Genomic DNA, 25,054 nt, shown 5'->3' on the forward strand with positions numbered 1-25,054 from the left:
CCAATACACACTCCATGCACCCAATACACCCTCCATGCACCCAATACACGCCCCATGCACCCAATACACGCCCCATGCACCCGATACACACTCCATGCACCCAATACACGCCCCATACACCCTCCATGCACCCAATACACGCTCCATGCACCCAATACACACTCCATGCACCCAATACACCCTCCATGCACCCAATACACGCCCCATGCACCCAATACACGCCCCATGCACCCGATACACACTCCATGCACCCAATACACGCCCCATACACCCTCCATGCACCCAATACACGCTCCATGCACCCAATACACACTCCATGCACCCAATACACCCTCCATGCACCCAATACACGCCCCATGCACCCAATACACGCCCCATGCACCCAATACACACTCCATGCACCCAATACACGCCCCATGCACCCAATACACGCCCATGCACCCAATACACACTCCATGCACCCAATACACGCCCCATGCACCCAATACACGCCCCATGCACCCAATACACACTCCATGCACCCAATACACGCCCCATGCACCCAATACACGCCCCATGCACCCAATACACACTCCATGCACCCAATACACGCCCCATGCACCCAATACACGCCCCATGCACCCGATACACACTCCATGCACCCGATACACACTCCATGCACCCGATACACGCTCCATGCACCCAATACACGCTCCATGCACCCAATACACCCTCCATGCACCCAATACAACACACTCCATGTACCCAATACACGCCCCATGCACCCAATACACGCCCCATACACCCTCCATGTACCCAATACACACTCCATGTACCCAATACACGCCCCATACACCCTCCATGTACCCAATACACACTCCATGTACCCAATACACGCCCCATACACCCTCCATGTATCCAATACACACTCCATGTACCCAATACACCCTCCATGTACCCAATACACACCCCATACACCCTCCATGTACCCAATACATGCCCCATACACCCTCCATGTACAAAATACACGCCCCATACACCCTCCATGTACCCAATACACGCCCTATACACCCAATACACACTCCATGCACCCAATACACACTCCATGCACCCAATACACGCCCCATGCACCCAATACACGCCCCATGCACCCAATACACGCCCCATGCACCCAATACATGCTCCATGCACCCAATACACGTCCCATGCACCCAATGCACGCCCCATGCACCCAATACACACTCCATGCACCCAATACACACTGCACTCACACTCCATGCACCCAATACACACCCCATGCACCCAATACACACTCCACTCACACTCCATGCACCCAATACACGCCCCATGCACCCAATACACCCTCCATGTACCCAATACACGCCCCATGCACCCAATACACCCTCCATGTACCCAATACACACCCCATGCACCCAATACACGCCACATGCACCCAATACACGCCACATGCACCCAATAAACACTGCACTCACACTCCATGCACCCAATACACGCCCCATGCACCCAATACACGCCCCATGCACACAATACATGCTCCATGCACCCAATACACACCCCATGCACCCAATACACACTCCATGCACCCAATACACACTCCATGCACCCAATACAAACCCCATACACACTCCATGCACCCAATACACAGGCATTAAGCCTGAACACACCTATTTGCTATCAGTTTCTATTACAGATAATTATAACCAATGAGCTTCAGACCCCCTCCAGCTACCCTGCAGTCTCACTCCTTCTGCTGCATCCTGTGTGTGTCTGACAGGAAGGGAGACCCCTGCAGCCTCCATGCAGAGCTGCTCCCCCCACACACAATCCCCTCCCTGGAAACCTGGTGGGCGTGTTTTGTATTTTCTGTGGGGGAGGGGGTGACACCGTGGAAGGTGGGTGGGGATTGGTCCCCAGGATCTGACCTATAGAAGAAGAGGGGGTTTTATCCAGCAATGGCGGGATCGTTTAATAAAAAGGAAACATTGGAGGGGATTTGGGATCTCATTGGTGGACATTTATCTGCAGGTTGGGGGAGGAACCTTTAGCCGATATTTGTTAAGCTCCTCCCCCGCGGGGTGAAGGCACTTCGTATCGTCAAGCAAACCCAAATCCGATCTATAACACAACACGGGGGGGGGTCTATGTATAAAATGTATACAGTGCATGTTCCGGGGCCCCCGGGGGAGATTTTGGGGTCCGTATATAAAACATTCCCCCTGCAGGCCATTGACTGGTCGCTGTATTCCCTGCAATATGATCATCATCAGCGCCATCTAGTGGCCGTAATGTGGTATTGTATTTATTGCTATACAGCTTTATGGCCAGTAGATGGCGCCGACGGCCATTGGAGAATACAGCGATCATTTGTGAATGCCAAAGATGTCCACATGCCAAATTTATAGACATAGGCCTGGATTCAAGAAGCAATTGCGCCTGTGTATAGGTTACACAGCGCAATTGCTTACTTGCCCCGGCGTAACGACTTCTCCTGATTCAGGAACCTCGTTACGCTGACTGCAGCCTAAGATATGCGTGGCATAAGGCTCTTATGCCCTCATATCTTAGGCTGCATTCTTGCGATGGCCGCTAGGTGGCGTTCCCGTTGTGCTCAGTGTATAGTATGCAAATTGCATACTAACGCCGATTCACAACGTTGCGCAAGCCCTGCGTACGCAATTTACGTACGGCGTTTTTCGCGCAAGGCTGCCCCTGCTGTTAGCCAATGCTACGTATACCTGTCGTTCCCGCGTCGCGAAATTTGAAATTTACGTACTTTGCGTAAGTGATTCGTGAATGGCGCTGGACGCCATTCACGTTCACTTTGAAGCAAGCGACGTCATTTACCGCAATGCATGTCGGGAAAGTTTCCCGACGGAGCATGTGCTCTACGATCGGCGCGGGAACGCGCCTAATTTAAATGATTCCCGCCCCCTACGGGATCATTTAAATTGCGCGCGCTTACGCCGGGCATTTTGCCGGCGCGCCCGTGCAATTTACGGAGCTTCTGCTCCGTGAATCGAGGGCAGCGCAAAAAAATTGCGGGGGCGCAGGCCAAAAACGTTGCCATGCGCCTCCGTAAAAAAAAGTGCAATTGTTACTGAATCCGGGCCATAGACCCCAAGGAGTCCCCCGAGCCCCCGGTACATACAATGAGATAAGATAATAATCCTCACAGTCCCAGAGACTCCGCCTCCTCACAGTCCCAGAGACTCCGCCTCCACACCCAGAGACTCCGCCTCCACACATGGGTGACGAGAGTCAATGACCTTCGTCTGTTCCCGCCCGTGTGTTTATATTACAAAGGAGGTCCGCATAGGGGAGGCGTCAGGCGATCTCCCTGCCCCTGCCGTGTATAACATACATGCTGGCCCCTCCCACCAAAGAACAGCAGATGACATCACTAGGACTTTTATGTGCTATTCTGGTTATTGGTCGATAAAGTTATCTCTTATATTTCATCATAATGTGGGAGGAGAGAGGGGGTAGGCGGAGTCTTTTGGTCCCTCCCACCAAAGAACAGCAGATGACATCACTAGGACTTTTATGTGCTATTCTGGTTGTTGGTCGATAAAGTTATTTCTTATATTTCATCATAGTGTGGGAGGAGAGAGGGGGGTAGGAGGAGTCTTTTGGTCCCTCCCACCAAAGACCAGCAGGTGACATCACTAGGACGTTTTTATGTGCTATTCTGGTTATTGGTCGATAAAGTTATCTCTTATATTTCATCATAGTGTGGGAGGAGGAAGGGGGGGCGGAGTCTTTGGCATAGAAATAAACCAGAAAGCATGGAGTGGAATACAACAAAGGAACCGGGGTGAACTGATAACAGGAAGCGGTCTCGTGCATAGAACAGAGGAGGCGGAGACAGGAAGTGACGTGTGCCTCCGCAGGATCTTCCTCCCAGCCAATGAGGGGGGCCCTTTCCTAAAACGAGGGGTGCTCACTCATGAAGGCGGACTTGGCCGCGCGGTTGACGCAGTCCCTCAGGAAGTTGACGCAGGCCCCGGAATACTTCTCCGGGTAGCGGCGGAAATGGCTGACGTGTTCGGACTTCTGGAAGTCCACGCTCTCGGTGGGCAGACGGCGCTGGCGGCGCGCGCTCACCGCGCCCACCACGTCCAGGTAGGAAATGATGCGGTCGGCGCGGGAGTAGAGGTAGAGCTGCGGCCAGAGGGAGGGGTCTCTCTTCATGGCGTCGTAGTGATTCTCGTGCAGGAAGCGCGTCATCGGGTAAAGGACGATGCGGAGGATGAAGATGGCGATGGCGAAGGCCGCCAGGAGAAGGTACCGCAGGGGCCAGCCGGTGCCGGGTCGGAGGATGGTGTTGAGCGCCTGCACCGAGCCGTAGATGTTGCGGTTTCCCGGCGCGCTGTCGAAGGTCGTTCCCACCACGCGGAGCTCCGTCATCCGGGGGTCGGAGTGCAGCAGCTCCGTGACGTAGCGGTACAGCATGAAGCCGCCATTGCTGAAGACGTGGAACAAGATGGGGTTCACCTCCACCTCATAATCATAGAGGAGACTGAGGAGCTTCTTCGCTTCCTCCTGCAGGTGGCGCAAGCCGAACGACTCCGAGAAGAAGACCGTCCTCCACGCCGCCGTGTGACTGATGACAATGCAGCCCTGCGAAGAGAGGAGGCGGAGTCACAACAGCGCCATCTACAGGCTGACAGTATATACACACCCCCTTCATAACAGCGCCATCTACAGGGTGACAGTGTATATACACACCCCATTCATAACAGCGCCATCTGTGGACAGACAGTGTATACACACCCCATTCATTACAGCGCTATCTGTGGACAGACAGTGTATACACACCCCATTCATTACAGCGCCATCTGTGGACAGACAGTGTATACACACCCCATTCATTACAGCGCCATCTGTGGACAGACAGTGTATACACACCCCATTCATTACAGCGCCATCTGTGGACAGACAGTGTATACACACCCCATTCATAACAGCGCCATCTGTGGACAGACAGTGTATACACACTCCATTCATTACAGCGCCATCTGTGGACAGACAGTGTATACAGGCATACCCCACTTTTAAGTACACAATGGGACCAGAGCATGTATGTAAAATGAAAATGTACTTAAAGTGAAACAATACCCTTTTTCATTTCTAGGGTGTAGTGGGGGTGTCAGGGGCTGTAGTGGGGGTGTCAGGAGCTGTAGTTAAGTTCTCAGGGGCTGTAGTGGAGGTGTCAGGGGCACACTGGAACAGGGCGGGCTATGCTCTCTGAGCTTCAGCTCCTTCTACTGCGGCTGCAAAATGTCTGTACAGTGCTTGTAAGGCACTTTACATACACTCACAGGTATGTCCTTACTCGCGAGTGTATGTAAAGTGAGTGTACTTAAAGCGTGGTATGCCTGTACACACCCCATTCATAACAGCGCCATCTGCTGGCTGACCGTGTATACACACCCCATTCATAACAGCGCCATCTGTGGACAGACAGTGGGGTAGATTCAAAGAGCATTTGCGCCTGCGTAACCATAGCTTCGCAGCGCAATTGCTTACTTGCGCCGGCGTTACGAATGCTCCTCATTCAGGAACCTCGTTACGCCGACGGCAGCCTAAGATATGCGCGGCATAAGGCTCTTATGCCAGTCACATCGTAGGCTGCATTCTTACGTTGACCGCTAGGGGGCGTTCCCGTTGTGGTCAGCGTATAGTATGCAAATTGCATACTAACGCCGATTCACAGCCCTACGCGAGCCCTGCGTACGCAGTTTACGTCGTTTGCATACGTCGGGTTTCGCGTAAGGCTGCTCCTGCTAATAGCAGGGGCAGCCAATGTTACGTATACCCGTCGTTCCCGCGTCGCGAAGTTTAAATTTTACGTAGTTTGCGTAAGTGGATCGTGAATGGCGCTGGACGCCATTTACGTTCCCGTCGAAGCAAATGACGTCCTTGCGACGTCATTTACCGCAATGCATGTCGGGAAAGTTTTCCGACGAAGCATGCGCACTACGTTTGGCGCGGGAACGCGCCTAATTTAAATGATCCACGCCCCCTACGGGATCATTTAAATTACACGCGCTTACGCCGGCCCCTTTTACGCTACGCCGCCGCAACTTTACAGGCAAGTGCTTTGTGAATCAAGCACTTGCCCGTAAAACTTGCGGAGGCATAACGTAAATGTCATTCGTTACGCCGCCGCAGGTTTTGCGCGCCCCTACCTGAATCCACCCCAGTGTATACACATTCCATTCATAACAGCGCCATCTACAGGGTGACAGTGTATACACACCCCATTCATAATCATAACAGGGCCATCTGTGTATAGCAGGGGTCTTCAATCTACGGCCCTCCAGTTGTTCAGGAACTACAATTCCCATCATGCCCCAGTCATGTCTGTGAATGTCAGTGTGTTACAATGCCTCATCGAATGTGTAGTTCTACAACAGCTGGAGGGCCGTAGTTTGAGGATCACTGGTGTATAGAATAAATGTGCATGCTCCTCCCCTTCCCACAATGTGTGTGCCTTCCCTGGTGAGGAAGGTTCATAGGTTGTCGGACTGGCAGTGCCAGGACAAGGTTTATTAGCATTCAAACCCAACCCCCCTGCCTGCCCTCCCTATCCACTTATGAGCAACTTCAACAGTGCATATTACAGGACCTGCACTTTTGTCCCCCCCCCCCCCCACCAGCTTTCTACTGCCAAATGGGCTCAAAGTAGCCGCCTCAACCAAACCCATGGCTGGTCCGGTAGGCACTCACCTGCTTATGGTAGAAGGAGCTGTATTTAGCCAGGTGCTGTTCTTTGCAGCCCGCCCAGCCTAGAAGAATCACCACCGGCTCCCTCTGGTGGTCCCACTGAGAACCTGCAGAGACACAGGAGGGGGGGGGGGATAGAGATAAAATGAAATGAAAAGACCCATTTTCTCATTAAAGTTTCTGCACTACGGTGGCGCTACACGGCGGGGACAAGCGGTGCGGTGCGGTGCTCTGCCGAAAAACTCAGCACTGCACCAGCACATCACCGCTGCGTTGTGAACGGGTCACATAGCGGGAGTCTGTCTTATGTGTAGGAATACGCCGGGCCCCACATCTAGGAATACGCCGGGCCCCACATCCGGGAATACGCCGGGCCCCACATCTAGGAATACGCCGGGCCCCACATCTGGGAATACGCCGGGCCCCACATCTAGGAATACCCCGGGCCCCACATCTAGGAATACGCCGGGCCCCACATCTAGGAATACGCCGGGCCCCACATCTAGGAATACGCCGGGCCCCACATCTAGGAATACGCCGGGCCCCACATCTAGGAATACGCCGGGCCCCACATCCGGGAATACGCCGGGCCCCACATCTAGGAATACGCCGGGCCCCACATCTGGGAATACGCCGGGCCCCACATCCGGGAATACGCCGGGCCCCACATCTAGGAATACGCCGGGCCCCACATCTGGGAATACGCCGGGCCCCACATCTAGGAATACCCCGGGCCCCACATCTAGGAATACGCCGGGCCCCACATCTAGGAATACGCCGGGCCCCACATCTGGGAATACGCCGGGCCCCACATCTAGGAATACGCCGGGCCCCACATCCGGGAATACGCCGGGCCCCACATCTAGGAATACGCCGGGCCCCACATCTAGGAATACGCCGGGCCCCACATCCGGGAATACGCCGGGCCCCACATCTAGGAATACGCCGGGCCCCACATCTAGAAATACGCCGGGCCCCACATCTAGGAATACGCCGGGCCCCACATCTGGGAATACGCCGGGCCCCACATCTAGGAATACCCCGGGCCCCACATCTAGGAATACGCCGGGCCCCACATCCGGGAATACGCCGGGCCCCACATCCAGGAATACGCCGGGCCCCACATCTAGAAATACGCCGTGCCCGCCCCACATCTAGGAATACGCCGGGCCCCACATCTAGGAATACGCCGGGCCCCACATCTAGGAATACGCCGCGCCCGCCCCACATCTAGGAATACGCCGGGCCCCACATCTAGGAATACGCCGGGCCCCACATCTAGGAATACGCCGGGCCCCACATCTAGGAATACGCCGGGCCCCACATCTAGGAATACGCCGGGCCCCACATCCGGGAATACGCCGGGCCCCACATCTAGGAATACGCCGGGCCCCACATCCGGGAATACGCCGGGCCCCACATCTAGGAATAAGCCGGGCCCCACATCTAGGAATAAGCCGGGCCCCACATCTAGGAATACGCCGGGCCCCACATCTAGGAATACGCCACATCTAGGAATACGCCGGGCCCCACATCTAGGAATACGCCGGGCCCCACATCTAGGAATACCCCGGGCCCCACATCTAGGAATACGCCGGGCCCCACATCTAGGAATACGCCGGGCCCCACATCTAGGAATACGCCGGGCCCCACATCTAGGAATACGCCGGGCCCCACATCTAGGAATACGCCGGGCCCCACATCTAGGAATACGCCGGGCCCCACATCCAGGAATACGCCGGGCCCCACATCCAGGAATACGCCGGGCCCCACATCCAGGAATACGCCGGGCCACACATCCAGGAATACGCCGGGCCCCACATCTAGGAATACCCCGGGCCCCACATCTAGGAATACCCCGGGCCCCACATCTAGGAATACCCCGGGCCCCACATCTAGGAATACGCCGGGCCCCACATCTAGGAATACCCCGGGCCCCACATCTAGGAATACGGCGGGCCCCACATCTAGGAATACGCCGTGCCCGCCCCACATCTAGGAATACCCCGGGCCCCACATCTAGGAATACGCCGTGCCCGCCCCACATCTAGGAATACGCCGGGCCCCACATCTAGGAATACGCCGGGCCCCACATCTAGGAATACGCCGGGCCCCACATCTAGGAATACGCCGGGCCCCACATCTAGGAATACGCCGGGCCCCACATCCAGGAATACGCCGGGCCCCACATCTAGCAATACGCCGGGCCCCACATCTAGCAATACGCCGGGCCCCACATCTAGCAATACGCCGGGCCCCACATCTAGCAATACGCCGGGCCCCACATCTAGGAATACGCCGGGCCCCACATCCAGGAATACGCCGGGCCCCACATCCAGGAAAACGCCGTGCCCCACATCCAGGAAAACGCCGTGCCCCACATCCAGGAATACGCCGGGCCCCACATCCAGGAATACGCCGGGCCCCACATCCAGGAATACGCCGGGCCCCACATCCAGGAATACGCCGGGCCCCACATCCAGGAATACGCCGGGCCCCACATCCAGGAATACGCCGGGCCCCACATCTAGGAATACGCCGGGCCCCACATCTAGGAATACGCCGGGCCCCACATCTAGCAATACGCCGGGCCCCACATCTAGGAATACAATGGGCCCCACATCTAGGAATACGCCGGGCCCCACATCTAGGAATACGCCGGGCCCCACATCTAGGAAAACGCCGTGCCCCACATCCAGGAAAACGCCGTGCCCCACATCCAGGAATACGCCGGGCCCCACATCCAGGAATACGCCGGGCCCCACATCCAGGAATACGCCGGGCCCCACATCCAGGAATACGCCGGGCCCCACATCTAGGAATACGCCACATCTAGGAATACGCCGGGCCCCACATCTAGGAATACGCCGGGCCCCACATCTAGCAATACGCCGGGCCCCACATCTAGCAATACGCCGGGCCCCACATCTAGGGGTCCATTTCACCAGCAATCCATTCATACACAAATATTCCCCACATTCTCTGTAGTGAGTTCATTCCTAGGATGATCAGCGCCATCTAGTGGCCAAAATATATCTCCTGACCACGCCTATATCTCCTGACCACGCCTATATCTCCTGACCACGCCTATATCTCCTGACCACGCCTTTTCTGGAACTTTTTGATTACAAGTTTAACATTTTTATTTTTTTGCTGGAAAATTACTTGGAACCCCAAAACATTATATTTTAGCAGGGACCTTAGAGAGTAAAATGGCAGTCGTTGCAATATTTTATGTCACACGGTATTTGTGCAGCGGTCTTTCAAACAACTCCTCCCTGGCTCTCCATGTCCTCCTCCGGGCCCCAACCTGTTTCGTTCTCTGGGTCCCCCCGCGTCCTCCCCGGCTCTCCGTATCCTCCTCCGGTCCCCCCCACGTCCTCCCCGGCTCTCCGTATCCTCCTCCGGACCCCAATCTGTTTTGTTCTCTGGGTCCCCCCACGTCCTCCCTGGCTCTCCATGTCCTCCTCCGGGCCCCAATCTGTTTCGTTCTCTGGGTCCCCCCGCGTCTTCCCCGGCTCTCCGTATCCTCCTCCGGTCCCCCCCACATCCTCCCTGGCTCTCCGTATCCTCCTCCGGTCCCCCCCACGTCCTCCCCGGCTCTCCGTATCCTCCTCCGGGCCCCAATCTGTTTCGTTCTCTGGGTCCCCCCGCGTCCTCCCTGGCTCTCCATGTCCTCCTCTGGACCCCAATCTGTTTTGTTCTCTGGGTCCCCCCACGTCCTCCCTGGCTCTCCATGTCCTCCTCTGGACCCCAATCTGTTTCGTTCTCTGGGTCCCCCCACGTCCTCCCTGGCTCTCCATGTCCTCCTCTGGACCCCAATCTGTTTTGTTCTCTGGGTCCCCCCACGTCCTCCCTGGCTCTCCATGTCCTCCTCTGGACCCCAATCTGTTTTGTTCTCTGGGTCCCCCCGCTTCCTCCCCGGCTCTCCATGTCCTCCTCCGGGCCCCAATCTGTTTCGTTCTCTGGGTCCCCCCACGTCCTCCCTGGCTCTCCATGTCCTCCTCCGGGCCCCAATCTGTTTCGTTCTCTGGGTCCCCCCACGTCCTCCCTGGCTCTCCATGTCCTCCTCTGGACCCCAATCTGTTTTGTTCTCTGGGTCCCCCCGCTTCCTCCCCGGCTCTCCATGTCCTCCTCCGGGCCCCAATCTGTTTTGTTCTCTGGGTCCCCCCACGTCCTCCCTGGCTCTCCATGTCCTCCTCCGGGCCCCAATCTGTTTCGTTCTCTGGGTCCCCCCACGTCCTCCCTGGCTCTCCATGTCCTCCTCTGGACCCCAATCTGTTTTGTTCTCTGGGTCCCCCCGCGTCCTTTTTTTTAAAAGATAGAATAAATAAAAAAACACTGAGTGACACGGTCCGCGCCTCATCGGTGCCACCGTCACATTACATAAAACATATATATCAGTTCATCCCTCGGGGGCCGAGTCCTGCTGTCTGTGCCCTGTGGCCCCCCCACCCCAAAGCACCTTGTATACCCATGTTGATGGGGACAATGGCCTCTTCCCGACAACGCTGGCCGTTGGTTGTAGGGGTCTGCGGACAGGGGGGCTTATCGTAATCTGGGAGCCCCTTTAATAAGGGGGCCCCCAGATCCCGGCCCCCCACCCTATGTGAATGAGTATGGGGGTACATCGTACCTCTACCCATTCACCTGGTGACAAATAAATGTCAATAAAAAAACACTACACAGGGTTTTAAAATCGTTTATTAGGCAGCTCCGAGGGTCTTCTGCCGGGCACCACCTCTTCAGCTCTTTTACCAGCGGTGGTCCCGTCACAGTCCCAGCATGCTGCGGGTGGTACCGGAGTGTGCTGGGACGGTGACGTCATAAGAGGCCTATATAATTTGCCACGCACCGCACACCCGGCATTACAGCGGGAGAGAGCGTCGAGTCAACATCGAAGAAGAGAAGAGGGAAGAAGGTGACGCAGAAGACTGGACCCCCGCTGGTGAAAGAGCTGAAAGAAGACAGCGGTGGTGCCCGGCAGAAGACCCCGAAGAAGGGAGAAGGCCAGACCCCTGCTGGTGAAAGAGCTGAAAGAAGACAGCGGTGGTGCCCAGCAGAAGACCCCCGAAGTCGGGAGAAGACCGGACCCCCGCTGGTGAAAGAGCTGAAAGAAGACAGCGGTGGTGCCCGGCAGAAGACCCCCGAAGAAGGGAGAAGGCCGGACCCCCGCTGGTGAAAGAGCTGAAAGAAGACAGCGGTGGTGCCCGGCAGAAGACCCCGAAGAAGGGAGAAGGCCAGACCCCTGCTGGTGAAAGAGCTGAAAGAAGACAGCGGTGGTGCCCAGCAGAAGACCCCCGAAGTCGGGAGAAGACCGGACCCCCGCTGGTGAAAGAGCTGAAAGAAGACAGCGGTGGTGCCCAGCAGAAGACCCCCGAAGAAGGGAGAAGGCCGGACCCCCGCTGGTGAAAGAGCCGAAAGAAGACAGCGGTGGTGCCCGGCAGAAGACCCCCAAAGTCGGGAGAAGACCGGACCCCCGCTGGTGAAAGAGCTGAAAGAAGACAGCGGTGGTGCCCAGCAGAAGACCACCGAAGTCGGGAGAAGACCGGACCCCCGCTGGTGAAAGAGCTGAAAGAAGACAGCGGCGGTGCCCGGCAGAAGACCCCCGAAGGCGGGAGAAGACCGGACCTCCGCTGGTGAAAGAGCTGAAAGAAGACAGCGGTGGTGCCCGGCAGAAGACCCCCGAAGTCGGGAGAAGACCAGACCCCCGCTGGTGAAAGAGCTGAAAGAAGACAGCGGTGGTGCCCGGCAGAAGACCCCCGAAGGCGGGAGAAGACCGGACCTCCGCTGGTGAAAGAGCTGAAAGAAGACAGCGGTGGTGCCCGGCAGAAGACCCCCGAAGTCGGGAGAAGAACGGACCCCCGCTGGTGAAAGAACTGAAAGAAGACAGCGGTGGTGCCCGGCAGAAGACCCCCGAAGTCGGGAGAAGACCGGACCCCCGCTGGTGAAAGAGCTGAAAGAAGACAGCGGTGGTGCCCGGCAGAAGACCCCCGAAGTCGGGAGAAGACCGGACCCCCGCTGGTGAAAGAGCTGAAAGAAGACAGCGGTGGTGCCCGGCAGAAGACCCCCGAAGTCGGGAGAAGACCGGACCCCCGCTGGTGAAAGAACTGAAAGAAGACAGCGGTGGTGCCCGGCAGAAGACCCCCGAAGTCGGGAGAAGAACGGACCCCCGCTGGTGAAAGAGCTGAAAGAAGACAGCGGTGGTGCCCGGCAGAAGACCCCCGAAGTCGGGAGAAGACCGGACCCCCGCTGGTGAAAGAGCTGAAAGAAGACAGCGGTGGTGCCCGGCAGAAGACCCCCGAAGTCGGGAGAAGACCGGACCCCCGCTGGTGAAAGAGCTGAAAGAAGACAGCGGTGGTGCCCGGCAGAAGACCCCCGAAGTCGGGAGAAGACCGGACCCCCGCTGGTGAAAGAACTGAAAGAAGACAGCGGTGGTGCCCGGCAGAAGACCCCCGAAGTCGGGAGAAGAACGGACCCCCGCTGGTGAAAGAACTGAAAGAAGACAGCGGTGGTGCCCGGCAGAAGACCCCTGAAGTCGGGAGAAGACCGGACCCCCGCTGGTGAAAGAGCTGAAAGAAGACAGCGGTGGTGCCCAGCAGAAGACCCCCGAAGTCGGGAGAAGACCGGACCCCCGCTGGTGAAAGAGCTGAAAGAAGACAGCGGTGGTGCCCGGCAGAAGACCCCCGAAGAAGGGAGAAGACCGGACCCCCGCTGGTGAAAGAGCTGAAAGAAGACAGCGGTGGTGCCCAGCAGAAGACCACCGAAGTCGGGAGAAGACCGGACCCCCGCTGGTGAAAGAGCTGAAAGAAGACAGCGGCGGTGCCCGGCAGAAGACCCCCGAAGGCGGGAGAAGACCGGACCTCCGCTGGTGAAAGAGCTGAAAGAAGACAGCGGTGGTGCCCGGCAGAAGACCCCCGAAGGCGGGAGAAGACCGGACCCCCGCTGGTGAAAGAGCTGAAAGAAGACAGCGGTGGTGCCCGGCAGAAGACCCCCGAAGTCGGGAGAAGAACGGAAACCCCGCTGGTGAAAGAACTGAAAGAAGACAGCGGTGGTGCCCGGCAGAAGACCCCTGAAGTCGGGAGAAGACCGGACCCCCGCTGGTGAAAGAGCTGAAAGAAGACAGCGGTGGTGCCCGGCAGAAGACCCCGAAGAAGGGAGAAGACCGGACCCCCGCTGGTGAAAGAGCTGAAAGAAGACAGCGGTGGTGCCCGGCAGAAGACCCCCGAAGTCGGGAGAAGACCAGACCCCCGCTGGTGAAAGAGCTGAAAGAAGACAGCGGTGGTGCCCGGCAGAAGACCCCCGAAGGCGGGAGAAGACCGGACCTCCGCTGGTGAAAGAGCTGAAAGAAGACAGCGGTGGTGCCCGGCAGAAGACCCCCGAAGTCGGGAGAAGACCGGACCCCCGCTGGTGAAAGAGCTGAAAGAAGACAGCGGTGGTGCCCGGCAGAAGACCCCCGAAGTCGGGAGAAGACCGGACCCCCGCTGGTGAAAGAGCTGAAAGAAGACAGCGGTGGTGCCCGGCAGAAGACCCCCGAAGTCGGGAGAAGACCGGACCCCCCGCTGGTGAAAGAGCTGAAAGAAGACAGCGGTGGTGCCCGGCAGAAGACCCCCGAAGTCGGGAGAAGACTGGACCCCCGCTGGTGAAAGAGCTGAAAGAAGACAGCGGTGGTGCCCGGCAGAAGACCCCCGAAGTCGGGAGAAGACCGGACCCCCGCTGGTGAAAGAGCTGAAAGAAGACAGCGGTGGTGCCCGGCAGAAGACCCCCGAAGTCGGGAGAAGACCGGACCCCCGCTGGTGAAAGAGCTGAAAGAAGACAGCGGTGGTGCCCGGCAGAAGACCCCCGAAGTCGGGAGAAGAACGGACCCCCGCTGGTGAAAGAACTGAAAGAAGACAGCGGTGGTGCCCGGCAGAAGACCCCCGAAGTCGGGAGAAGACCGGACCCCCGCTGGTGAAAGAACTGAAAGAAGACAGCGGTGGTGCCCGGCAGAAGACCCCCGAAGTCGGGAGAAGAACGGACCCCCGCTGGTGAAAGAGCTGAAAGAAGACAGCGGTGGTGCCCGGCAGAAGACCCCCGAAGTCGGGAGAAGACCGGACCCCCGCTGGTGAAAGAGCTGAAAGAAGACAGCGGTGGTGCCCGGCAGAAGACCCCCGAAGTCGGGAGAAGACTGGACCCCCGCTGGTGAAAGAGCTGAAAGAAGACAGCGGTGGTGCCCGGCAGAAGACCCCCGAAGTCGGGAGAAGACCGGACCCCCGCTGGTGAAAGAGCTGAAAGAAGACAGCGGTGGTGCCCGGCAGAAGACCCCCGAAGTCGGGAGAAGACCGGACCCCCGCTGGTGAAAGAACTGAAAGAAGACAGCGGTGGTGCCCGGCAGAAGACCCCCGAAGTCGGGAGAAGAACGGACCCCCGCTGGTGAAAGAACTGAAAGAAGACAGCGGTGGTGCCCGGCAGAAGACCCCTGAAGTCGGGAGAAGACCGGACCCCCGCTGGTGAAAGAGCTGAAAGAAGACAGCGGTGGTGCCCGGCAGAAGACCCCCGAAGTCGGGAGAAGACCGGACCCCCCGCTGGTGAAAGAGCTGAAAGAAGACAGCGGTGGTGCCCGGCAGAAGACCCCCGAAGTCGGGAGAAGACCGGACCCCCCGCTGGTGAAAGAGCTGAAAGAAGACAGCGGTGGTGCCCGGCAGAAGACCCCCGAAGTCGGGAGAAGACCGGACCCCCGCTGGTGAAAGAAGACAGCGGTGGTGCCCGGCAGAAGACCCCCGAAGTCGGGAGAAGACCGGACCTCCGCTGGTGAAAGAAGACATTCACATAGGGTGGGGGGCCGGGATCTGGGGACCCCCTTATTAAAGGGTGCTCCCAGATTACGATAAGCCCCCCTGCCCACAGACCCCGACAACCAACGGCCAGGGTTGTCGGGAAGAGGCCCTTGTCCCTATCAACATGGGGACAAGGTGCTTTGGGGTGGGGGGCCACAGGGCGCTCCTCCCCCCCCCCCCATGTTGAGGGCATACCGCCTGGTACGGTTCAGGAGGGGTGGGGCCTCTCGCCCGTCCCCACCCCCTTTCCTGACCGGCCGGTCTGCGTGCTCAGATAAGGGTCTGGTATGGATTTGGGGGGAACCCCCATGCCCGTTTTTTCAGTGTAGGGGGTTCCCCTTGAAATCCATACCAGACCTAAGGGCCCGATGTGCCCCTAAGGTGGAAAAAAACGATCTCAGGGGGTCACGGCGTCCAGCTGCAGCCGTCACCCCAGAATTTAGGGTCGGAAAGACATTCCCCGTCAGGCGATCGGCCGGCAAGTGGCGAATTGAGGGATTTCAGAAAACGATTCCCCGTTGTGGCCACTAGATGGAGCCGATCATCCTAGGAATGAAATGATAGAGAACACGCGGAACATTCGCACTCCCTCAATGAATGATTGTGACATTCATCCAACGAACGTTTTATAAACAGATGTCATCGTGTAAACGGGCCCTTCAAGGACCCAAATCAGAGCTCCGCCCCCCCCCCCTCCCCCGACATCCTGTGGGGGCCCCATAACCATAAAACACGTACTGTACAGCAGATCAAATCCATAAGACACCCCAGGAGGAGGACTACAAGTGCCAGCCAGCCAATGGTGGACACTCTGGCGGCACAGCAAGGCAGGAGGGAGCGTTTCCATAGCAACCCACGCCGCCAGAAGAGACTTCATCACAGAGAGGGACCCCCACTCAGGTCTTTATGTGCTCCCCGTGTTCAGTGTCCCCATGGGAATTCTTCCCCCCACTTCCTGTGTTCGGGTGACAACTCTAACCGTTTGTATACTCATCACTTCCTGTCTCAGTGACACTGGGAAAAAAATATCGGGGTTCATAGTGTCACTGAGACAGGAAGTGATGAAAATCCAAACGGTTAGAGTTGTCACCCATGGGGACACCTGTTCTGGTGACTTCCTGTGGAGGGATCAACTCTCACTTCCTGTTGGGTCACCACCAAGACAGGAAGTGAGGGGAATTCTTCCGTTCTGGTGACTTCCCCATCACTATAGATCTTTTCTCACTTCCTGTTGTGTCTCCTGGACAGGAAGTGAGTAGTGACCCGCCTATGGGGACACCATTTCTAGGGACTTCTCCTCACTATGAAGAGATCTCCCCTGACTTCCTGTTGTGTCTACTGGACAGGAAGTGGGTAGTAACCCTCCTATGGGGACACCTGTTCCAGGGACTTCTCCTCACTGTGGAGAAATCTCCCCTCGATTCCTGTTGTGTCTCCCGTACAAGAAGTGAGGTGAATTCCTCCCACGGGGACTTCCTGTCCTGCTAATAGAGATTCCTCTCACTTCCTGTTGTGTCTCCTGGACAGGAAGTGGGTCGTAACCCTCCTATGGGGACACCAGTTCCAGGAACTTCTCACTATGGAGAGATCTGCTCTCATTTCCTGTTGTGTCTCCTGGACAGGAAGTGGGTCGTAACCCTCCTATGGGGACACCAGTTCTAGGGACTTCTCCTCAATATGGAGGGATCTCCTCTCACTTCCTGCTGTGTCACCAAAACAGGAAGTGAGGGGAATTCTTCTGTTCTGGCGACTTTCCCATCACTATAGAACTCCTCTCACTTCCTGTTGTGACTCCCAGACAGGAAGTGAGGTGAATTCCTCCCACGGGGGACTCCCTGTACTGCTAATAGGGATTCCTCTCACTTCCTGTTGTGTCTCCCGGACAGGAAGTGAGTAGTAACCCTCCTATGGGGACACCAGTTCTAGGAACTTCTCCTCACTATGGAAGGATCGCCTTTGACTTCCTGTTATGTCTCCTGGACAGGAAGTGAGTAGTAACCCTCTTATAGTAACCCACAAGTTCCAGGAACTTCTTCTCACTATGGAGAGATCTCCACTGACTTCCTGTTGAAGTGAGTAGTGACCCTCCTATGGGGACATCAGTTCTAGCAACTTCTCCTCACTATGGAGAAATCTCCTCTCACTTCCTGTTGTGTCTCCCGGACAGGAAGTGAGTAACCCTCCTATGGGGACACCAGTTCCAGGAACTTCTCACTATGGAGAGATCTGCTCTCATTTCCTGTTGTGTCTCCCGGACAGGAAGTGGGTCGTAACCCTCCTATGGGGACACCAGTTCTAGGGACTTCTCCTCAATATGGAGGGATCTCCTCTCACTTCCTGTTGTGTCACCAAGACAGGAATTGAGGGGAATTCTTCTGTTCTGGCGACTTTCCCATCACTATAGAACTCCTCTCACTTCCTGTTGTGACTCCCAGACAGGAAGTGAGGTGAATTCCTCCCACGTGGACTCCCTGTACTGCTAATAAGGATTCCTCTCACTTCCTGCTGTGACTCCTGGACAGGAAGTGGGCAGTAACCCTCCTATGGGGACACCAGCTCTAGGAACTTCTCCTCACTATGGAAGGATCGCCTTTGACTTCCTGTTATGTCTCCTGGACAGGAAGTGAAGTGAAATCTCCCCCCGGGGACACTCTCGGCTCTGCACAGTCCTTGTAATCTGATCTCCCCCCCTGATGGTGACCCGCGGAGGAGTGACGTCACACACGCACGCGGGGGGGTCTCACCTGCTAGGCCAGGCTCCGGGAAGAGGATACTGTATTCCAGGTCGGTGTCCCCCATGGCACCCTCGACTCTGACCCGGGACCGGCCGCCGACTTCCCCTCCGCCTCCCCGCCAATCAGCGGCCCGGGATCCGATCACCTGATCCGCACAGCCCTCTGAGTCCCTGGATACCGTCTCCTAGCAACGTGACCGTCGCTTCACCCCCAAGAAGCACCACGTCCCGCCCCCAATGGCGCGCCTCATTGGATGGATGATCTTAATTCGGGATCTCATTGGCTGGCGCCCTCCAGACCGGAGCTCTCATTGGCTGGCCGTGCTTCTCGATGTCTGAAGGTGTCCCGGGTGCAGGTGAGTGTTTTGGGGTGATGGGGGAGTGTGAGAGACGTGCTGAGACCTGTGGTACCTCATGGCAGTCTCTTCTGGGGGTAGGTGGAGTGGAATCATTTATTGATAATTACATCGAGTCAGAGGGGAGCATGGGATCAAAGAGCTGACAGGTGACCTCTGACCCCCAGATTCCAGGAGACCTTTGACCTCTCAGATTCCAGGGGACCTCTGACCCCCCCAGATTCCAGGTGACCTCTGACCCCTAGATTCCAGGTGACCTCTGACCTCTCAGATTCCAGGAGACCTCTGACCTCTTATATTCCAGGGGGGCTCTGACCCCCAGATTCCAGGTGACCTCTTATATTCCAGGGGGCCTCTGACCCCCAGATTCTAGGTGACCTCTGACCCCCAGATTCTAGGTGACCTCTGATCTCTCATATTCCAGGTGACCTCTGATCCCTAGATTCTACGTGACCTCTGATCTCTCATATTCCAGGTGACCTCTGATCCCTAGATTCTACGTGACCTCTGATCTCTCATATTCCAGGTGACCTCTGACCCCTAGATTCTAGGTGACCTCTGATCTCTCATATTCCAGGTGACCTCTGATCTCTCATATTCCAGGTGACCTCTGATCTCTCATATTCCAGGTGACCTCTGACCCCCAGATTCCAGATGACCTCTGATCTCTCATATTCCAGGTGACCTCTCACCCCCAAATCCCAGGTGACCTCTGACCTCTCAGATACCAGATGACCTCTAATTTCCAGATGATCTCTGACCCCCTGATTTTAGGGGACCTCTGACCTCTCAGGTTTCAGATGACCTCCGATTCCAGGTGATCTCTGACCTCAGATGACCTCTCAGATTATGGATAACCTCTGACCTCCAGATTCCAGATGAACTTTCAGATCCCAGTTGACCTCTGATCCCCAGATTCCAGATAATCTTTGACCCCCTGATTTTAGGTGACCTCTGACCCCCATATTTCAGGTGACCTCTGGGATTCCGGATGGCATTTGGCTTCCAGATTCCAAGTAACCGCAAAGACAGGGAACCAACCTAATGCATTACCTTTGTGATAGCTTTATTAGTGTCACAATAAGAGATGTATATGACAAACAACAGATCAGCAATATGGTACATCAAAATCCACAATGTACTTCAAAACGGCCTCATCATCAAGACAAGTCCCAGGCCCGAGAAGACCTTCCAAAAGACTGACGCGTTTCGAGGGGAGATCCCCCTCTTCCTCTGAGCCAATTCTGGATGATGCATAACTGGTGTCTATATAGTAACTGGATCAGGTCACATGATGCCCTAAATGGGCCCCTCCCATCCATGGGTGGATATAAAAACCCGGACCTGACCTCAGAGTTATCCACTAAATAATATTCTTATTTCAGGTATATATGTAAGTCATATACCATTCAAAAAGATCCAAAAACAATGACCGCCTTGATAACGTCAGAGGTCATTGAATATGATAAAAACGATCATCGAAAAATATATACAAAAAATGTGCACCCCAATACAGATGTGGAGAAAAAGGGGCACCCCGGTCCAGGACTGTCACCCACACATTTGTAGGGAGCAGAGGTGATGGTTACAGTGCCAGTGGCCGCAATTCCCGCCCATGAAGGGCGTCGCTGTGTAACATTTTTATCACATTCAATGACCTCTGATGTCATCAAGGCGGTCATTGTTTTTGGATCTTGTTGAATGGTATATGACTCACGTATATAACTGCAATAAGAATGATATTTAGTGGTCAGATCCATGTTTTTATATCACCCATGGATGGGAGGAGCCCATTTGGGGGCATCATGTGACCTGATCCAGTTACTATATAGAGACGAGTTTTGCATCATCCAGAATTGTCTCTGAGGAAGAGGGGGATCTCCCCTCGAAACGCGTCAGCCTTTTGGAAGATCTTCTCGCGCTTGGGACTTGTCTCGATGATGAGACGGTTTCAAGTACATCGCGGCGGACTAGGCCGAAGCTCGCATAAAAACTCAGGACCGGCGCGGTGTCCATCAGGAAAAAAAAAACTCGATTCGAATTGTGAATCGTGATTTTTTTTGGGGGGGGGGCCAAAATCGCCCAGCTCTACTTCCACACGAGGCAGACTCCACTAGCTCCCGCCGGCTCATTGATTGTGGACTTCAATGAGCTGGCGGACTCCGTCGTGGAAGTAGAGCTGGGCGATTTTGCCCCCCCCCCCCCAAAAAAAAATCTCGATTCACAATTCGAATCAAGTTGTTTTTTTTCCTGATAGACACCGCGCCGGTCCTAAGTTTTTAGGCGAGCTTCGGCCTAGTCTGCCGCGATCCTGGCAAAGGGCCACGGACTAGGCCGAAGCCGCGGCCTCGCCTAAAAACTTACGACCGGCGCTCCGCAGACTAGGCCGAAGCCGCGGCCTCGCCTAAAACATCCTGCCCGCAGCTCGCCGCGATCCTGTGAAAAGGCCTTTTTTTCCCCAGGATCGTGGCGAGCTGCGGACAGGATTTGGGCAGTCATGGCCAGTGCTGTACACTCAAGGAAAAAGATCGTTATCGACGAACCTGCAATTCACAGATCCGATTTGTCCCGGAGTGTATGTGGGAATTGTAGGGTTTAGTTTGTGTGTCACGTGATGATGTCATCGGTTTGTGTGTGTCACGTGATGATGTCATCGGTTTGTGTGTGTCACGTGATGATGTCATCGGTTTGTGTGTGTCATGTGATGTCATCGGTTTGTGTGTGTCATGTGATGTCATCGGTTTGTGTGTGTCATGTGATGATGTCATCGGTTTGTGTGTGTCACGCGATGATGTCATCGGTTTGTGTGTGTCATGTGATGATGTCATCGGTTTGTGTGTCACGTGATGATCTCATCGGTTTGTGTGTGTCACGTGATGATGTCATCGGTTTGTGTGTGTCACGTGATGACGTCATCGGTTTGTGTGTGTCACGTGATGATGTCATCGGTTTGTGTGTGTCACGTATTGATGTCATCGGTTTGTGTGTCACGTGATGATGTCATCGGTTTGTTTGTGTCACGTGATGATGTCATCGGTTTGTGTGTCACGTGATGATGTCATCGGTTTGTTTGTGTCACGTGATGATGTCATCGGTTTGTGTGTCACGTGATGATGTCATCGGTTTGTTTGTGTCACGTGATGATGTCATCGGTTTGTGTGTGTCACGTGATGATGTCATCGGTTTGTTTGTGTCACGTGATGATGTCATCGGTTTGTTTGTGTCACGTGATGATGTCATCGGTTTGTGTGTGTCACGTGATGATGTCATCGGTTTGTGTGTGTCACGTGATGATGTCATCGGTTTGTGTGTGTCACGTGATGATGTCATCGGTTTGTGTGTGTCACGTGATGATGTCATCGGTTTGTTTGTGTCACGTGATGATGTCATCGGTTTGTGTGTGTCACGTGATGATGTCATCGGTTTGTGTGTGTCACGTGATGATGTCATCGGTTTGTGTGTGTCACGTGATGATGTCATCGGTTTGTGTGTGTCACGTGATGATGTCATCGGTTTGTGTGTGTCACGTGATGATGTCATCGGTTTGTGTGTGTCACGTGATGATGTCATCGGTTTGTGTGTGTCACGTGATGATGTCATCGGTTTGTGTGTGTCATGTGACGATGTCATCGGTTTGTGTGTGTCATGTGATGATGTCATCGGTTTGTGTGTCTCCTCCAGATCACTCGGAGCCGTCATCATGATCTCTGTGAAGGAGCAGGAGGCCATCAGTCAGCTCATGGAGTTCTTCAAGGATTGGGACAACGGTGGTAAGGTCACCCGCTGCCGAATTCTCAACAACTTCATCACCTCCAATCAGGGGAGGACCGCGCCGGAACTGGAGGAGGAGTTTTCCCAGGGGGGCAGCCTGTTCCTGGCCCGGATCACCACATGGCTGAGACTCTCGTATCCTGACATTCCCAGACTCTGCGTACGCAGTTTACGTCGTTTGCGTATGGCGGTTTTCGCGTAAGGCTGCCCCTGCTATTAGCAGGGGCAGCCAATGTTACGTATACCCGTCGTTCCCGTGTCGCGAAATTTGAACTTTACGTAGTTTGCTTAAGTGAATTGTGAAGGGCGCTGGACGCCATTCACGTTCACTTTGAAGCAAATGACGTCCTTGCAACGTCATTTGCCGCAATGCACGTCGGGAAAGTTTCCCGACGGAGCATGCGCTCTACGATCTTACGCCGGGCATTTTGCCAGAGCGCCCACGCAATTTACGGAGCTACTGCTCCGTGAATCGCGGGTAGCGCAGAAAATTTGCGGGGGCGCAGAGCAAAAACGTTGCCCTGCGCCTCCGTAAAAAATGCGCAAAATGTACCTGAATCTACCCCAGTATCTCTTCTTATTCTGTATGTATGGACTCAGCACAGTACCACTTCTCTTGTCCTGTATGTCGGGTGTAATTCTCGGTATCTCCTCTTATTCTGTATGTATGGACTCTGCACAGTACTACTTCTCCTGTCCTGTATGTCGGGTGTAATTCTCGGTATCTCCTCTTATTCTGTGTGTATGGACTCTGCACAGTACTACTTCCCCTGTCCTGTATGTCGGGTGTAATTCTCGGTATCTGTCCTTATTCTGTATGTATGGACTCTGCACAGTACTACTTCTCTTGTCCTGTATGTCGGGTGTAATTCTTGGTATCTCTTCTAATTCTATATGTATGGACTCTGCACAGTACTACTTCTCCTGTCCTGTATGTCGGTGTAATTCTCGGTATCTCTTATTCTGTATGTATGGACTCTGCACAGTACTACTTCTCCTGTCCTGTATGTCGGGTGTAATTCTCTGTATCTCTCCTTATTCTGTATGTATGGACTCTGCACAGTACTACTTCTCCTGTCCTGTATGTCGGGTGTAATTCTCGGTATCTCCTCTTATTCTGTATGTATGGACTCTGCACAGTACTACTTCTCCTGTCGTGTATGTCGGTATAATTCTCGGTATCTCCTCTTATTCTGTATGTATGGGCTCTGCACAGTACTACTTCTCCTGTCCTGTATGTCGGGTGTAATTCTCGGTATCTCCTCTTATTCTGTATGTATGGACTCTGCACAGTACTACTTCTCTTGTCCTGTATGTCGGGTGTAATTCTCGGTATCTCTTATTCTGTATGTATGGACTCTGCACAGTACTACTTCTCCTGTCCTGTATGTCGGGTATAATTCTCGGTATCTCTCCTTATTCTGTATGTATGGGCTCTGCACAGTACTACTTCTCCTGTCCTGTATGTCGGGTATAATTCTCGGTATCTCTCCTTATTCTGTATGTATGGACTCTGCACAGTACTACTTCTCTTGTCCTGTATGTCGGGTGTAATTCTCGGTATCTCTTATTCTGTATGTATGGACTCTGCACAGTACTACTTCTCCTGTCCTGTATGTCGGGTATAATTCTCGGTATCTCTCCTTATTCTGTATGTATGGGCTCTGCACAGTACTACTTCTCCTGTCCTGTATGTCGGGTGTAATTCTCGGTATCTCTTATTCTGTATGTATGGACTCTGCACAGTACTACTTCTCCTGTCCTGTATGTCGGGTGTAATTCTCGGTATCTGTTCTCGGTATCTGGTGATTCTCCTCAGCCTATACTCAGATATATGTTCGGGACGTGTCTGAAGGAAATTTTGCAGTCTGTCTCCATTTTCCTCTCATCCGCCGGCAGGTAAGTGTTCCTGTGCTGTGTATGATATATTGTATCCAATGTGCTGAATTCGGTAATTGTATCACAGATACCTGGAGTGTCACAATGTAGTGCGGGGGGGGGGATGTTACTCACGTCTCTCGTATTCTCAGTAGTGCAGAGGACGTATCCTGGCCGTCCTGCTTGTATCTCATTTCCCCTGAGGGACGTATCCTGGCCGTCCTGCTTGTATCTCATTTCCTCTGAGGGACGTATCCTGGCCGTCCTGCTTGTATCTCATCCCCTCTGAGGGACGTATCCTGGCTGTCCTGCTTGTATCTCATCTCCTCTGAGGGACGTATCCTGGCCGTCCTGCTTGTATCTCATTTCCTCTGAGGGACGTATCCTGGCCGTCCTGCTTGTATCTCATTTCCTCTGAGGGACGTATCCTGGCCGTCCTGCTTGTATCTCATCCCCTCTGAGGGACGTATCCTGGCCGTCCTGCTTGTATCTCCTTTCCTCTGAGGGATGTATCCTGGCTGTCCTGCTTGTATCTCCTTTCCTCTGAGGGATGTATCCTGGCTGTCCTGCTTGTATCTCATTTCCTCTGAGGGACGTATCCTGGCCGTCCTGCTTGTATCTCATCTCCTCTGAGGGACGTATCCTGGCCGCCCTGCTTGTATCTCATCTCCTCTGAGGGACGTATCCTGGCCGTCCTGCTTGTATCTCATTTCCTCTGAGGGACGTATCCTGGCTGTCCTGCTTGTATCTCATTTCCTCTGAGGGACGTA

At 54.9% G+C, this 25,054-nt stretch overlaps 2 protein-coding genes across 2 annotated transcripts in view; one reads left to right on the plus strand and one right to left on the minus strand.

The window, feature by feature from the left end:
* Nucleotides 1-3,047: 3,047 nt before the first annotated feature.
* On the minus strand, nt 3,048-18,430 carry TMEM53 (transmembrane protein 53). The gene is made up of 3 exons (XM_040360963.1): nt 18,290-18,430; nt 6,733-6,836; nt 3,048-4,620 (listed from the first exon to the last, which is right to left on the minus strand). Exons 1-3 carry the CDS (start codon nt 18,342-18,344, stop codon nt 3,925-3,927), a joined length of 855 nt encoding a protein of 284 aa, XP_040216897.1. The 5' UTR covers nt 18,345-18,430; the 3' UTR covers nt 3,048-3,924.
* Nucleotides 18,431-18,568: 138 nt separating this feature from the next.
* Nucleotides 18,569-25,054, plus strand: part of ARMH1 (armadillo like helical domain containing 1) — a 37,336-nt gene continuing 30,850 nt past the window's right edge. Inside the window, exons 1-3 of the mRNA XM_040360962.1 lie at nt 18,569-18,635; nt 22,317-22,541; nt 24,237-24,305. Of these exons, the coding sequence (XP_040216896.1) occupies nt 22,336-22,541; nt 24,237-24,305 (275 nt within the window). The 5' untranslated portion in view covers nt 18,569-18,635; nt 22,317-22,335. The remainder of the gene's footprint in view (nt 18,636-22,316; nt 22,542-24,236; nt 24,306-25,054) is intronic.

Source organism: Rana temporaria, chromosome 7, assembly GCF_905171775.1.
Source record: "Rana temporaria chromosome 7, aRanTem1.1, whole genome shotgun sequence".
NCBI classification, from domain to species: Eukaryota; Metazoa; Chordata; class Amphibia; order Anura; family Ranidae; genus Rana; species Rana temporaria.